Source organism: Ictalurus punctatus, chromosome 1 (genome assembly GCF_001660625.3).
Source record: "Ictalurus punctatus breed USDA103 chromosome 1, Coco_2.0, whole genome shotgun sequence".
In the NCBI taxonomy this organism is placed as follows: Eukaryota; Metazoa; Chordata; class Actinopteri; order Siluriformes; family Ictaluridae; genus Ictalurus; species Ictalurus punctatus.
In genome coordinates this window covers 14,539,137-14,556,195 of record NC_030416.2, presented here as the reverse complement: position 1 = coordinate 14,556,195, position 17,059 = coordinate 14,539,137, and the positions used below count along the sequence as shown (strand labels likewise).

Genomic DNA, 17,059 nt, shown 5'->3' with positions numbered 1-17,059 from the left:
AAAAAAGTTGTAGATGCTTATGAATCTGGCCAGGGATTTAAAAAGATCTCCAAATTATTTGAAATACATCATTACACTGTAAGGAAAATCATCTACTAATGGTGCCAATTTCAAACGACTGCCAATTTGTCCAGGACTGGCCATCACAGCAAATTCAGCCCAACAACAGTCCATCTGATGCAAAAATAATTCTCCAAGAACCACAAAATTTCATCAAGGATCTGCTAGTAAGTCTTTCAACTGTTGGTGTCAAAGCTCCTGCTTCTACAATCAGAAAGAGATTGCAGAAATAAATTTGACCTGCATCAGACATGCCCCAGGAAAAAGCCTTTGCTGTCTAAAAAGAACATTAAAGCAAGACTACAGTTTGCCAATGAGCATATAGGCAAAGACCAGACCTTTGGGAATAATGTGCTCTGCACAGATGAATCAAAGCTTTAGTTGTTTGGCCACAGTAACAGCAGACATCTTTGGCACAGACCAAAGGCAGCATTTCAGGAAAGGCACCTCATAGCAACAGTGGTGGAAATGTTATGGTTTGGGGCTGCTTCAATGCCTCAGGGACTGGACAGCTTGCATTCATTGATTCAACTATGAATTCTGAATCATATCAAAGAGTGTTTGAAGATAATTTGAGGCCATCTGTCCAAAAGTTGAAGTTGAACCGAAAGTGGACCTTTCAACAGGATAATGATCCTAAGAACACTATCAAATCCACCAAGGATTTGTTGTGATGGGCTTTGGGACGGTCATGCAAGAAAACCCTCAAACATCTTGTAACTGAGAGAATATTGCATGTAAAAGTGGTCACAAATTCCAGAAAGCCAATGTCAGAGACTGGTGGACAGTTATGCAAAACGCCTACAAAAAGTTATTACTGCTAAAGGGGGCAATACTAGCTCCTGAGGCCAAGAGTGTACTTAGTTCTTCCACAGAGGAATATCACATCTATTGATATTTCTGTTGAATGGTTGAAAAAGTTAATTTTCCTTGTGGTTTTGTTCAAGTATATCAACTTTATTAATAAGTACTGTTTCAAAGATGATCAAATGTTTGCTTGTCCAAATATGTCATAAAAGCCATATATATATATATATATATATATATATATATATATATATATATATATATATATATATATATAGAGAGAGAGAGAGAGAGAGAGAGAGAGAGAGAGAGAGAGAGAGAGAGTCTAATATTTAGCAAATTAGATTATGCTCATAAAATAGGCTAATTGTGCACTGAATGGGTGATGTGTGGTTTGTCCAGAAGTAGGATAAAGCCACCGCTTTAAGACCTCCTCCCTCCCTCCCTCCTGCACTTCCGCCGCGTCTCCTTATCGGCCATTTTTAATTTAACTCTTTCATGAAAAGTTATGTAAACACAAGAAAGCTACTAAAGGTTTTGATGGTCACCTTCGCCAAAACACCTCATATGTATAATCACTAAATGTGGTAAATAGATAAATTAATCAAAAAAAAAAAAAAAAAAAAAACAAACAGGCGTGGGAAGAGGACGACCCCAGGACTCTGGGCTGCAGTGGGAATACAGAGAGCAGTCTGCGATAACATTATCAGGTAGGCAGTGCACACTTACAGCATCCTTTAGCTATGGCCTTGGCTTAACCCTGAACACTGAAATTAACGCTAAAGTTATGTTCTGGCTGAAATCTAATGCACACTTTATTCACATATAAGCCAACACCACCAATACAAAGAAATGCCATTTAGGCACCTGAATAATGATTCAACTAAACGACAGCCTATTGTGCGTTAGATTAAAATAATTACTAACACCTTTTCAACAGCTGTTACTCAAAACACACGGCTACACTAGTCGTGAAAGCATTTTATTTTATTTTATTGTTCTATTTGCTACCGCCGTTTAGTCATGTGTCGTTCGCGAACGAGTCGACTCATTGAACCGGTTCTTTTAGGTGAAGCTTGGGGGCCGACTCGCAATTTTGAAGCAACTTTTTAAAGATGATGGACAAGACAAATACAGTATACACCGTAATACTTTGGTCGAAAATGAATAAGTTTCTCATTCTGTATTCGTTAATAACATGTATCACTTATGTTGCCTACAGGGCAACAGTGACCGCAATCCATCCAGTGAAACTTGCCATCATGTGATCTGTTACAGCCTGAAGGTCCTACTGCAGTTTGTTAATGCTTGTTATAATAGTGTGTGTAAGCGCAGTATTTCAGGGACGTGGATATCAGGTTATATAGACAGGAATCTTCTTTAAATTCCTCCCCAGATTCTTTGTTGTTGTTCCCGAGACGTTTGGCAGTAGATCTTTCTTAGTTCCTGTTTGGTTTTCCAGCAAAGTTTTCTTGTTCTTATTTCTTGAAATATAACATACTTGTTTCACTGTGGATTATGGTTCAGGTTAGGTTCACTAAACCTTCTTAAATAATTTGAACCTGTCTGGAACAAGGACCGACCCGGGATGGTCGGATAATGGTCTCTTATCGCAGTTATAAGGTCCCTAATACGTGAATGTGATAAAACACTCGATTTGCTGCATTTGTACCGACAATTAATCATCATCATTATCACCATTATAACGGGGCCTAATAATAAGACAGTCTTGTGGGGTTTTTTTTAGTGCAGACACGGTAGGCACAATAATATTAGTATTGCTTTCTGTAATTATCAGTACAAATATGTAGCACATTTCTCTCTTCTTTTATTTATTTATTTATTTGTTTGTTTTACATGTATTTAAATTAAACGCAATGTAAAGTAACCTTCTAATAATGTCTTGATAATCACAAGATAGACAAGGATTTCACTGAACATTTGAAATTATCGGTAGGTGTGAAGCTGAAAGTTTTGTTTCAAAGAATAAAAATACCACTGAGAGTTTAAAGAGTCGACTCCTATTGATGAGCTGAGCCGAGTGTTCTGAATCACTGAAAAAGACGGAAGTCCATTACTACTGCCGGTCTGTCGCCGCCTCCGGGAAACTTAGGCGCATGCGCGGTCCATAATAGGTGGTGTTCTCTGGTGTTGTGTTTGTATAAATCTCTTAATTTTTATATTTAAGAAGGATGGAGGTAAGGACGGAAATTAGCATTCCAGTGTTATTTATTGTTGGCGTTTTTTTTGTTTTTGCGACCAACCTTTAGCCTAGCTTCTCACCACAGTTAAAGGAAGTAGCCTGGAAACCTGTGAATTTACAGCTAGTGCCTTAACTTCCATATGGAGTTAATTTTGTCCTGAAAGTGTTACAGAGAATTACAAGCAAATTATGAAGCTTGAACAGCTAAAATGTTGCAAGATCTAAAAAGTTGCAAATAGGCCACAAGCCATAAGAATTAAATCAAAACCTAGTTTTTAAAATTGCTCCCCTTTTGCCTATTTGTTACATTTAATTTTCAACTTGTCTCCCTTTTTTCCCCTCCCAGTACATTTGTCATGAATAATCAAGAGTAATATAGAACAAGAAAATTAGTAATAAAATAAGTAACACAACTATAGAAATGGAAGTTAAAAAAATAAATAAAAACATTTCACAATAAGGTATAACAGAATATAAATATATGTATCATTTCTTATTTAACCATTGCTTGTGGTTCTTATCATTTTGCATGGTAATTTAGGCACAGAGTACGCTATGCATACTGGTTTCATGAACATGACACATGCGTGTATTTCGCCTACTATATATACACGTGTACTTCGCCTACTCTATAGTAGACGCAGCCGTTCTCTCTTGTTTGCAGTCAAATGGTTGAGCACTGCCGTGTGTGAACGTGTCCTGTCGCAAAATGCAAGGAAAACCCCCACACAACTTGAATAGTGTGATTAAGGTGTGTACATGTCTGTATTCACTTCAATAGTGTGACTAAAATAGGAATACTCCACATGTCTAAATTCAATTTGTGTTAACTTCAAGTATGTCTTTAATCGGATTAATGTAATAAAAAATTGCTGTTTACATGGTAGTTTCTTAATCAGAGTATTGTCTTAATCAGGTTTAATATTGGATTATTGTTGTCCATGTAAACGTACTGAATGAGTTCAGCATTCTTCAGTAGCTTTCTTCAGTAGCTTTCTTCAGTAGCTTTCTTCAGTAGCTTTCTTCAGTAGCTTTCTTCAGTAGCTTTCTTCAGTAGCTTTCTTCAGTAGCTTTCTTCAGTGGCCTTCCCAGTCACCGGATCTGAAACCAGTAGAATAGCTTTGGGATGTGGTAGAACCGGAGATTCATAGCATGAAACTGCACCTGAAAAATATGCAGGAATTGCGTGATACAGTCATATCTCTTGTGCAATCCATGCCACAAAGAATTGAAGCTGTTTTGAGAGCAAAGGGAGGCCCTACTCAGTATTAGTATAATATTCCTACTAATGTGCTCAGTGAGTGTATGCTTAGCAGTATGAAACATGTTCTCCGTCATGATTATACTGTATACCCAGCAAACATGTCCTCATTGGCCCATTTTATTGGCAAGTTTTGGGCAGTGTGGGCATAAAAATCCCAAAATGGCCCCATGCAGGACCACTGTGGGCTAGCCCACATTGGGCCAATGCTGTGGGGCCAATGTCACGCTAATGTGCGAATCCCCAGTGGCACGATGTTGGCTGACCAGGATGAGTGAATGTGGGTGAGAGCCATGTGGACTTGTCTGATGGGTAGCATCCAAAATGTTCCCATGTTGGCTCACGCACCATTAATACAGAATTGAAAAATCATGACATTGGTGTAGGGTGGTGTACTAGTTTCAGTGCAATCAAGGATCTGGTAGCAGTGTCTTCTAGTGCAGCATTCACTAAGTACATTGCCTAGGATATCATGGCACCAAAATAGGCCAGTGTTTTTTATTGGTTTTCATTTGCATCAGTGCATACAGTATTGAATGAGCTAAATCTAATCATGGCCCCATGTGTCTTCATGTGTCTCAGGAAAACATGAGGAAAAAGCAGAATGTGAAAAACAGGAAGGCAGAAGAGACTACGGTTGTGCAGGAGTTTGCTGTGGAAAAAATCATTCGTCGAAGAGTCAACGATGGAAAAGTGGAATACTATCTAAAGTGGAAAGGCTTCACAGAGTGAGTGGCTGGAAATGTCTGACATGGTAGCTATATATGTGTATATAGATTTTTTTAGGTTCTGTTTCAGTTGTTTCATGTTGGATTGCCACAGCTTGAAAAGTTTACTTGATTGGATCTTTCAAATATTATTCAAATAGTCTTTTATGCACTATGAAGTGCACTATGAAGTAGTGACCGAAAGAACTAGATCGCGGGTACAAGCTGCCGAAATGGGTTTTCTCAGGAGGGTGGCTGGCTTCTCCCTTAGAGATAGGGTGAGAAGCTTGGCTATCCGAGAGGAACTCAGAGTAGAGCCGCTGCTCCTTTGCGTTGAAATGAGCCAGTTGAGGTGGTTCTGGCACCTGGTAAGGATGCCCCCTGGGCACCTCCCTAGGGAGGTGTTCCAGGCACGTCCAGCGGGGAGGAAACCTCGGGAGAGACCCAGGACTAGGTGGAGAGATTATATCTCCACACTGGCCTGGGAACACCTCGGGATCCCCCAGTCAGAGCTGGTTAATGTGGCTCGGGAAAGGGAAGTTTGGGTTCCCTGTTGGAGTTGCTGCCCTTGCAACCCGATTAACGGATAAGCGGTTGAGGATAGATGCATGGCACTATGAAAATACATCCCCTGCAATCCATCTGTTATATTTCTATCTCATTTAAAAACATGAACCTCAGCTTAGGAAAAGTGCTGTAATTTTCTGTTTCCTCATGACTCAATATATAAAGCAAATGTGAAGCTGGTTCTACTACTTTATCTCCCCAGTGCTGAAAACACTTGGGAACCAGAGGACAATCTGGACTGCCCAGAGCTGATTGAAGAGTTTCTCAGAAACTTGGCTGTCTCAGGCGAGACAGAAAGAAAGGACAATCTCCCTCTGGATCCCGTTATTCAACCCAAAGAAGAACAAACAGAGCTGGATGCTAACATAGTAAGTGTTTAGGCAATTTTTTATAACATATAGTCAGCTTATAAAATGATAAGTTTAAAAAAAAAAAAAAACTCTCCTCAAAATTAGCCAGAAATATCTACACAAATGATATCCACAGGAATAATATATGGCTACCCTTTTTAGCCACTAGTAATATACTGAAATCATTATTGTAGCATACATATACCAGACCTCACCATGTCTGTAATTACTCTTGGATATTTGTTGGTGACTGCCAGCAGCATCGGCAACAGTCTGAGAAAGAGCAGACAGTGTGTGAGACTGGGGAATCTACAGATCACAACACTGAGACCACCAACGACCAATCTCTTATCCAAGAACCAGAACGCATCATTGGCTCCACCGACCGACAAGGAGAGCTCATGTTCCTCATCAAATGGCATGGTTCCTCTATTACATTTTTTGGTTATCATTTACAGTTTTGTATGTCAGGTTTCATTTTCATTTACATTTCGTCATTTAGTACCTAATGAATGTTTGTAAATAATTGTACCGTTACAGGAAAGACACAGATGATGTGGCACTGCTGTCAGCCAGGGAGGCCAGTGTAAGATGGCCCAAGATGGTTATCGGTTTCTATGAGGATAAGCTTAGCTACCACGAGGAAGAGGAACAGTGACCGTGACAATGAACTGAATAATACGTCTTGGCAGCTTTTAAAATTTCCTCTCAAACACGCCAATGGAATTTCCTGTATGTGAAAAGTCTTGTTGTGAAAGTATGTAAATCCCAGACACTGTGAAACATGTCATAGCACACTGAACTGCACTGTAAGGTGATATGTTTTATCAAGTCAGTCAAATTATCTAGGTTATAGAAAAAATGGGTGGATAATTGGTGCTGTATTTGAATTGTAGAGCTGTTTAAAATATGTTATCTAATTGCATTACTGTCTTTTGAATTTGACTTGAATTGAAAAAGGGGCCACATCATATACTAATATGAACTTGTATATTAGGAGTAATCACTGTTACTGTTGGTCTCTGTGTAGCTGTTTTAGCACTTCTACTACTGTGATTAAGACCAGTGATCTGTGAAATTTGTAGTTTTGTTCATTTGCACAAAGAAATACAAATGTAGCATTTTAAGACCATGTTTTCTTTAAAAGTACCGATAGCACAGTGTGATATTTTATTACATCTCTGCCAGCGCAGTGCATTGTATTGCGAAATGTAGTTTGTCTGTTTCACTTTCATGGTCTCTTTATGGTTTGTTAGTGGGTTTTAATGAGGAGCAAGAAACTCCTGTTGGCTTAATAAATGTCAGATTAACTCGAGACACTCGTCTCATTCCTTTTACTGTACACTATTGTTGGCAGTTTTCTCTGATAAGATGTGTGTTTCAGGCTAGATTACCACAAATATGGAGTGAATAAGTTAATTAACTGACCAGACTGTATGGTGTAAATGTATTCTCCTGGATTTAGAAATTTAGATTTCAATTTGATGGATTTTCATTAGATTTTATTATGAAATTACAGCTTGTATTTATTGTTTTTTGTTTGACATGCACTGCATCTTGACCTGACCTTTACTTAATTTTAACATCTATAGCAGCTGTTATAGCTTCAGAGATCAAAAGTGAGAAGTATGGTTTCCATCTGAATGGAAAACAACTGCTCAGCAGCATGAATAATTCCATAATTGCTACAGGTTCCTTATAATTGGACAACTTCCCATTTTATTCGCAGACATTTTGTTGTACTCCGAGTGATAGGCACTTTATTCTGCTGGTCTATCTCTATAGTCCTATGCAGGAGTTAATCAGTGTGTGGGTCCGGGATCCTCGCATTCAAAAGGAGGACTTCTGGCATGCATATCTGGATTATGAAATCTGCATACATGTAAGTGTTGTAACTAACTATATAAGATCCAGAGTCCTACTCTCATTTAGGACATGTATGATGCCAGTAAATCTATGTCTCTCATGGTACTCATAGACAAACAGTTTGGCCTTCAATAAGAAGAACTCTTGTGTGCGAAGGAGGTACAGTGAGTTTGTATGGTTGAGGCAGAAGCTGCAGGAGAATGCCTTGCTTGCGTATGTACCCTTTAGGTCTTTACTGATAATTAAAAATTATATTATTTACTATCTCTGAGTTATCATTTTTTTGAGATTGGCCCGTGATTTGTGAACTCTCTATATTACTATTTACTATATTTATTATTTACAGTACTGTGCAAAAGTCTTAGGCACCCTATTTATTTAGTACAAACCTCGTTATAGATTTTTATTTTATGACTTCTACATTATTGATTCAGTACAAAAAACATTTTAGATTTGCAAACATTAGTTTTCCAGCGCAAAATTAAATGTTACAGAAAAAATGTTTGTATGTCAGTAAAGAAACCAGCATATTAAGTGGTAAGAGACACTTTTGAGACAAAAAAATATAATGATGGCTGCTGGGTTTTGCAAAAATTAGAAGCAAGTGTGACAATCAAAGTCTCCAGAAGAACCGTGGCTGGTTCTGCAAGATGCTCAAAAAAATGTACAGCTCATTTCCTTATAAAACTGCACTGATTCTACCTGAGACTACTTTTTTTTAAGCAAAGGGTTGTCACACCAAATATTGCCTTTGTTTAATTTATTACTGTTTATTGCTCTGTATAGTGTTTTTTAATGGAGAAACATTTAATTGAATTATTTTAGAAGGCACCTTTGCGCTACAGTATTTCTTTGCATGTGCAAAGACTTTTGCACAGTAATGTATGTACTGTTATGGCCAAAAGTATGCAGACACTTGAACATCACACCCATATGTGGTTCTTCCCCAAACTGTTGCCACAAAGTTGGAAGCACACAATTGTCTAGACTGTCTTTGTATGGTATAACATTACATTGATTTCCCTTCACTAGAACTAAGAGGCCCAAACCTGTTCCAGCATGACAATGTCCCTGTGCATAAAGCAAGGTCCATAAAGACATGCTTTGCGAAGGTTCCTGTGGAAGAACTTGAGTGGCTGCACAGACCCCTGACCCCAACCCCACTGACCAATTTTGGGATGAATTGGAACATCAACTGCACACCAGGTGTTCTCACCAAAATTCAGTACCAATGCTCTTGATCCCTAAATGGCACAAATCCCCACAGCCACACTCCAAGTTCTAGTGGAAAGACTTCCCAGAAGAGTGACGGCTGTTAGAGAAGCAATGAGGGGACCAACTCCATATTTACACCATGGTTTTGGAATGGGATGTTCAAGAAGAACATATGGGTATGATAGCTGTCTGCATACTTCTGGCCATATTGTATATCTGTGAAATATTTGACAATTCCTGCATAAAAGTTGTGAAATTCTGTGCTTATAAACATACTACATGGATAACATTGCAAAGATGTTTCATAGCTGCTATGTTAATTGGTTTGTTGGACTGTGGTGTGACCTTTTAGAATCAATCTACCTGAGCTTCCCCCAAAGAACCCATTCTTCAGCCTCAACAATGCCAGACAGATCACTGCTCGCATGGAAGGACTAAGGCACTTCCTGGAAGAGTAAGTGTCCTGTATGAATATCTCTATGACTAAAAGTCCTATCCCAACTCCAAATGTGAATGTGATGTAGCTTGTTCAAACTTTTTCCATAAAGTTTCCTTTAGTGGTGGAATGAACTTCCAACCTCAATCCAGACAGCAGAATCTGTCACTAAAAAAAAAAAAAAAAAAAAAAAAAAAAAAATCAAAAGGCCCACCTCTTCCATAACACTTAACTAACCCCTAACTTGTCCCCAACCGCAAACACTGAAAAAAAGAAAGAAAAAAACTGCACTTACACCTCTTCTCTGTGCACTTTGCTTCTCTAGAACCCAATTAGAAATCTTGTATGATAGCACTACTTGTATTATTCTCCACTTGATATATCGCTACGCTTGTATTTCCTCATTTGTAAGTTGCTTTGGAAAAAAGCGTCTGTTAAATGAATACATTTACATTTATTCATTTAGCAGATGCTTTTATACAAATGAGGAAATACAAGCAAAGCGATATATCAAGTGGAGCGCAATACAAGTAGCGCTACCATACAAGATTTATAATTGAGTTCTTGAGAAGCAAAGTGCACAGACTAGAGGTGTAAGAGCCAGAGTAAGGTTTTTGTTTGTTTGTTTTATTAAAGATAATGTGGGGGTTGGCATATTATGGGTTAGTTAAATGCTCACAGAAGAGGTGGGTCTTTAGCTGTTTTTGGAAAATTGTGACCGATTCTGCAGTCCGGATTGAGGTTGTAAGTTCATTCTACCACTGAGGAACAGTTAGTTTGAAGGTTCTGGAAAGGGACCTCATGCCTCGCTGAGTAGGCACTACTAAGCATCGGTCGTTAACCGATTGCAGATTGCGTGAGGGAACGTAAGCCTTCAGGAGAGTGTTGAGGTAGGGGGGTGCTGCTGAATTTGAATTTGATGCGGGCAGCTACAGGAAGCCAATGGAGGGAGATGAAAAGGGGTGTGACATGGATTATTTTGGGCTGGTTTAAGACGAGGCGTGCTGCTGCATTCTGAATCATTTGAAGGGGTTTGATGGAGCTGGCTGGGAGGCCCAAGAGTAGTGCATTGCAGTAGTCCAGTTTTGAGAAGACAAGAGCCTGGACTAGTAGTTGTGTAGCCTGTTCGGTGAGATAGGGTCTGATTTTCTTGATGTTATCCAGAACGAACCTTCAGGATCTATAGCTGGGTGTCATCAGCATAGTAATGATATGAGAAGCCATGAGACTCAATCACAGGCCCCAGAGATGTAGTATAAATAGAAAAGAGCAGTGGACCCAGAACTGACCCCTGGGGAACCCCAGTTGTGAGTTGCTGAGTTTCAGAAGCCCCTCCCCTCCACAATACCTTGAAGGATCTGTCTGTCAGATATGATTCCACCCAGCGCAGAGCTGTTCTGGTGATGCCTAGGCTGGAGAGAGTTGACAAGAGGATCTGATGGTTTACAGTGTCGAAAGCAGCAGAGAGTTCGAATTAATGTAATAAATGTATATGTAAATAAATCATGTTGATCTATTTATCAGTTGCATTAATGTTTGAATGTAGGTCATTTGAAGGTTTAAAGGTTTGATTAAATGTCCAACTAGTGTAAATGTCATACCTGTGTGTGTTTTGTAGGATCATGCGCAACCCAGTGTTGCTGTCTGATAGCTGTCTGCACCTCTTCCTGCAATCTCAGCTGAGTGTAAGGAATATTGAGGCCTGTGCTGAGGGCAGAAAAAACTACACTGTCACTGAGGCCATTCAGAGATCTGGCGCCCAGGCACAACGTTTTGGCTCTGAAGAAACCTCACAAGAAGAGAGAGAATCTGACTCTGAATGACTGGCTTTTGTAACATTTATTTTGGTCATGGCTGTTGATTTATCTCTGTAAAAAAAAACAACAAACAAACATTTAAACATAGTGTATTTGCCACAGCGTCTAGAATTCAAGCCATCCAACCCAAAATGGGATAAATGCCTATGTGAAAAGTAATTACTAAATGATTAATATAAGCTGGTCTTCCTCTTTACTTTTTGTGTTGTGAATATGTACTGTATCTATATAATATTTATCTTTATTTCCCAGTTATAAAGCCTTATTGGGACTGAATTTGTGGGAAAACATTCACCATGTGGTCTCTATATGAAATATTTTAATGTTTGAACCACAGATGGGTCTTGAGAATTTTATTGGATGAATTTACTGTGCCCTTGCAAACGATCCTTAACCGTCTCTGAACAAGTCAACTCAAAGGATATTTTAACTGAGGCCCCTGAGGGATGAATTCTGGCTATTGTGTAGATCATTGCTATGCTAAATGTCACAATCATAACCCAGAAAGTCTCATAAAACAAATATATCTAAAAACCTGATTTCTCCATTGTTAAATCTGACAACTGTTTAAAATGCTGTGTGATTTTCATCAGCAGGTGGCGCTTCTGCTAGGTTTATTTGCTTAAATGTCTGCTACAGTACTGAGCTCTCTAGTCCTCTCGTCCTCTTTAGTCTTCTGTTATTGTGCAGATCGGAGTATATTACACATTGTTTGAATTTGACTTTGACATGTTAAACATTTTCACTACAAATCAGGGAAACAGTTTACAAAAACAAAAAATATATTTAAAAAAATTTAAACTGTAGGAATGTGACGCTTTATATGATATCTGTTATGAAATAATCTATTTCCTTCCCTCCTCCATCTTGCTAGACTCAAATAGTCAAAAAAGATGAGGCCTTCATGTCCCCTCTCCCATCCTAATGTTTCCATTGCACCTGTCTTTCTCTGTTAAAGCATTATACAGTGTGTTCAGGTTTAGTGAACAGGTTGAGATGTTCCTCTAATCGTCTGCTCCCTGAACATCATCCCCGCACCCCGGTCCCATAAGGACCATGTCAGCTGCCTGCCACTGGCTCACTAACAATGGAAAGTATCTTAATAAGCTCCCCATGCAGTCAGCTACCTCTTAGTAATGCTGACAGGCCTGGGACCGCGGAGTTCCCAGTGGAGTGCCATAGAACACACACACACATATACCTGAGTTGTATGAGCAGCCCATGCTTCAGTGTGAGTGGCCCACCACATTGACAGGTGTGTTGGTTAATGTCATTAAGCAGTCATTCTGTCCACCTACCATGCTGAAACACTCGGCCTCTGGGCAGACTTCTTCATGAGCCAGTCATTCAGCAGCCCACATGGAGCAAGTGACATTTCAATTGTACTGCAATGTCTACAGCATTTATTTTGTAATAGGCTGGTCCACTGTTCACTGCAATTGTACACCACACTGGGAAAAGAAAAGAACAACTAAAAAAGGTTACATGCTACCTTGTAGCCCAACCATGGCATGGCAATGCCCCTCTGCACAAAGTGAGGTCTATGGTTTGCCAAGGTTGGAATGGAAGAGCCCTGACCTCAATCCACTGAACACATTTGGATTGAGTTAGAATGCCGACTGCTCCGCAGGCCTCCTCACCCAACATCAATGCCTGACCTCACTAATGCTCTTGAGGTTGAATGTGTAAATCCTCAAAACCATGCTCCAAAATCTAGTGGAACATCTGCCCAGGAGAAGATTATTATAACAGAAAAGGGGAAATAAATCTGGAATGTGATGTCCACCAAGTGCACATGAGTGTGCTGGCCAGGCGTCAACAAACTTTTGACCATATTATGTACTTGACATTAGTTAGGAATATCATCACATGAATTAGCCTATTAATTTTACTATTACTACCTAACATATTTATTGGATGACCTAAAACACAGACTTCAGTTCACAGTTATTTAACACCATTACATATGTTGTAGTTAAAATACACTCACAGTCCATTTTATTAGGAACACCTGTACACCTGCATGTTCATGCAGTTATCTAGTCAACCAATCATGTGGCAGCAGTGCAGTGCATGAAATCATGCATGTACAGGTCAAGAGCTTCAGATAATGTTCACGTCAAATATCAGAATGAGGTAAATGTGTGATCTTTGTGACTTTAAACGTGGCATGGTTGTTACATCCAGATATGCTAGTTTGAGTATTTCAGAAATTGCTGATCTCCTGGGATTTTTACACACAACATTCTCTAGAGTTTACACAGAATGGTGCGAAAAACAAAAGCCATTCTGTGTGTGGAGGGTCTGCAGGCTGAAATGCCTTGTTGATGAGAGAGATCAGAGGAGAATGACCAGACTGGTTTGAGCTGACAGGAAGTCTTTACTCAAAATTTGCTCATTACAACCATGGTGAGCAGAAAAGCATCTCAGAATGCACAACACATCAAACCTTGAGGTGGTTGAGCTACAACAGCAGAAGACCACATCAGGTTCCACTCCTGTCAGGCAAGAGCATGAATCTGGGGATATCATGGGCACAGACTCACCCAACCTGAACAGTTGAAGATTGACCAGGTGACCCTGACCAGGGTAAAGTGTTTAGTAGTAGTAGTAGTTGTAGTAGTAGTAGTATTTTTGTTCATCGGTGTGTTTATTGGGTGGACTGACTGTTAAATGTTGTAACTGCTTAGTTATTATTTTCACTGGGTAATAATCTGTATTTTTAATTTTACTCTTAGCTACTACTACACTGTATGCAAAAGCTTCGTATATGTGTGCAGGGCTGCAGCAAAGGCTACAATATTCTAATGTAACATGCCATAAGCTGTAACATGTCTGACACATTTGCTACATTAATTAGATTATCGTGTCGTCCTGTAGTCACAGTGATATTCATTATAAATTCATAATGAGAAGAAACAAAGGGCTCCTGGCTCCATGACAGACAGGTAAAGGCACCTCTAGCCCTCCCGCACTCACTATGGACTAGAAGGGCAGGGGCGAGCACACCAAATTGGAAATGGGAGGACTCTCTACTGAAGCTGTCTTATTAATCCTCTCAGGGTCTGTCGACTTGCTCATAAAAAGAGTGTGTGTGTGTGTGTGTGTGTGTGTGTGTGTGTGTGTGTGTGTGTGTACACCGCTTATATTACCCCTCCCGTCCCTTTCACACACTGTAGTAATGAAGCTGTCATGGCTGCCACAGTGTGAATGTGGCTGATATTCAAATGGGAAAGCCATCACCTGCTCATGACAGAATAGTCCAATTAGAGGCAGAGGGCAGAGACCAGGGCCAGGCAAAGGTACGCCTCCTGTACCTCCACCAAGAGGCGCAAACACAGTATAGTGTTTCACTGTTCACAGCGGACTTACACGATGATCAATGGCCAGCTGTAACAGTATGAATTGCTCTCCGGTGCTGTGTAGAATGTATGGATACTACTAGCTGCTACCAACTAAGGATTTTTGTACCTGCCTTAGATCTGAGGTACACTTCCTGGGATGCATGCATATGGACATACTGCTGAAGTGCTAGTTAAAAATGGTAATTTAATGTGTTGAATATCTACTTCACCTGGAACATGGACATGATTTATGTGTCACCCTGATAACAATACTTACTGTATTGCTCTATGTAGATGTTATTAATTGTTCACTGGAAACTTAGGCTACACATGGATTCATAAGAACTGGAGCCTCAACATATGAATAGTTCTGTGGATCTAAACATATCATCACATTTCCCATGACAGTCAAGAACTATTGACTATGTAAATGTTTGCTTTGTTTGTCTTTAGTTACTTTGAGCTGTCTGAAAAGGAATAGAGAGCAATGGAGACCACAGCTGTTAACACCAATCAGCTGCCATGACAATGCTAAAAATCCTCCACACTGAAGACAGAGTCCTACCAAATACCAGAGTCCAGACCTTAGAACAACTGTTCCATATGTGACTCATTTCAGAAAGAAGACTTTGTAGAAGGATATCAAGGATATATATATATATATATTGAAGTTGTATATTAGTGCTGAATGAGCAGAATATTTCTCAAGTAGAAGCTGCAGAAGGAGAGAAGGGAAAGGAACAGCTCCGCAGGGGACTCAACCATCTGCTGCAGGGCACATCACTGATTCAGTCCATTCCAATCACAAATCAGCACACACATGCGTACACATGTGCACACACCTTGAATTTGACCTTTACTTTGTCATAAGCTATAAAGAGTGCATAAATGAGATGCAAATCAGTACCTATGCATCTTTCCTTGTTGTCAAAGTCTGTGAATGACAAATGTTCATTTTCCTCTTCACAAATAAGAACCGGTCATCATTAAATCACCACCCTTTAAATAACCTACAATATCGAAAATTAGTCTACCAAGGTCAGATGCTTGACATTTAAAAACACTGCGCCGAGAAACTACCTTTTGCAATTAAAAATCAAATGTACATAAATAGCACTGCATAATTAAAATAGTTGTTCAAGTGTGTTGGAGGAACCACCTGGAAGATTAAAAATGCACACACATATATATGAAAACTCAGATTTACAAGCAAGATCATGCAATAACTCATTTGTCTTTCATAAGAAGTTAGATAGGAGGTTGGCTTTGTGTGTATCTCCACACTGAGCTCAATCTGAGAAACAGCTCTCTCTGTCACTGCTACCTGATCCAGACATTTTCCCGCTGTCAATCACACGTCGAGTGGGAAATGAAGCTGGATGTAGCTTGTCCCTCATTCATCAAGCCTGACAGGCTACCTTTGCCTGGTTACGCTTGGTCGGGTGCCAGCAGCATGAAGCAGACAGTGATGGTACACGCTAGCTTGAGATGGCAAAATTATAGAGAAATTATAGCAGCTGATCACTGGTGCAGCGCCGTTTGACTGGGTGTTAAATGTCATCAGTGACCTGTATTTTCTAGCTTATGACCCTGGAGAGCACCTCATCCATGCATATGGACCATTTCACTAAAATGCCTCCCTCGTAGAATATTAGGTATAAGTGATGCATTGTTATGATCTCTAAAGCCCAAAGAACAAAAATGTTTGGGGATAACGTAGATGTTGCAGCTGGTGGTCAATAATGAAACTACGAAAAAAGTAATAAATAAATAAATAAACAAACAAACAAATAAGTCCCATTAATAAAAGCATCAACTAAATGCATTAATAATGTTCTCTGTACATGATAAAGATCAATCTGATATGTTGTCAGCCTCCCTGGGTTTTGTCCTTAATAGCACTTACAAGACAGCCATCTCCACTGATGTCCAACCTGCAGCTATGCAGCTATGAACCTATACACATTTTAAAAGGCCTGCACTATGCTTCTGCAATAGCATGAAGAAAGATCTCTTCAGAAAATAAAGCCCATCTTACAAAAAGGCTCAGTTATACTCCATGCCTGAATCAGTGAGTGCCTGTGATCACCTCTGACACCTTTTATATGGGTTTGTGTGCTGGCCTATAAGAAGCATGGTTTCCTGAGGTCCTCACAGTGGGGCAAATAATAGCACTAAGCTAATATCTTGTTAGAGGGGGGAAATACGTAAGGGAGCTGGAGGGAATGAAAGTTGGCATTCGCTGGGTAAGCCGTGTGTGTGTGTGTGTGTGTGTGTGGAGGGAGGGGTGCTCAGAAGAGGACTCGATCTCTCGAGGGCCCCTTGTATCCCTGCCAGGTCATATAAATCAGCATGCAGCTTGCGGCCGCAACGAGCTAGAAAATAAAAAAAGCATAAAAGTGTCTGAGTGAAATAGAGGGAGGGAG

The 17,059-nt window shown here is 39.8% G+C and overlaps 2 protein-coding genes across 8 annotated transcripts; both read left to right on the top strand.

Moving 5' to 3' along the window:
* The first annotated feature begins 1,313 nt into the window (after nt 1-1,313).
* Nucleotides 1,314-7,270, top strand: cbx3b (chromobox homolog 3b). Of its 6 annotated transcripts, none has more exons than XM_053681408.1 (6): nt 1,314-1,577; nt 3,735-3,821; nt 4,914-5,059; nt 5,808-5,973; nt 6,213-6,378; nt 6,501-7,270. In XM_053681408.1, the coding sequence occupies exons 2-6, from the start codon at nt 3,780-3,782 to the stop codon at nt 6,611-6,613; spliced, it is 633 nt and encodes a 210-aa protein (XP_053537383.1). In that variant the 5' UTR covers nt 1,314-1,577; nt 3,735-3,779; the 3' UTR covers nt 6,614-7,270. The 6 variants fall into 6 exon arrangements, with proteins under 6 accessions (XP_053537383.1, XP_047011879.1, XP_017335283.1 ...); XM_047155923.2 differs by having other exon boundaries at nt 1,316-1,577; nt 6,213-6,373; nt 6,496-7,270; XM_053681410.1 differs by lacking the exon at nt 1,314-1,577 and adding an exon at nt 1,971-2,152 and having other exon boundaries at nt 6,216-6,373; nt 6,496-7,270.
* Nucleotides 7,271-7,406: 136 nt separating this feature from the next.
* Nucleotides 7,407-11,364, top strand: snx10b (sorting nexin 10b). Of its 2 annotated transcripts, none has more exons than XM_017463329.3 (4): nt 7,407-7,837; nt 7,934-8,034; nt 9,389-9,490; nt 11,091-11,364. In XM_017463329.3, exons 1-4 carry the CDS (start codon nt 7,745-7,747, stop codon nt 11,293-11,295), a joined length of 501 nt encoding a protein of 166 aa, XP_017318818.1. In that variant the 5' UTR covers nt 7,407-7,744; the 3' UTR covers nt 11,296-11,364. The 2 variants fall into 2 exon arrangements, with proteins under 2 accessions (XP_017318818.1, XP_047011882.1); XM_047155926.2 differs by lacking the exon at nt 7,407-7,837 and adding an exon at nt 8,854-9,212 and having other exon boundaries at nt 7,844-8,034.
* Nucleotides 11,365-17,059: the final 5,695 nt, after the last annotated feature.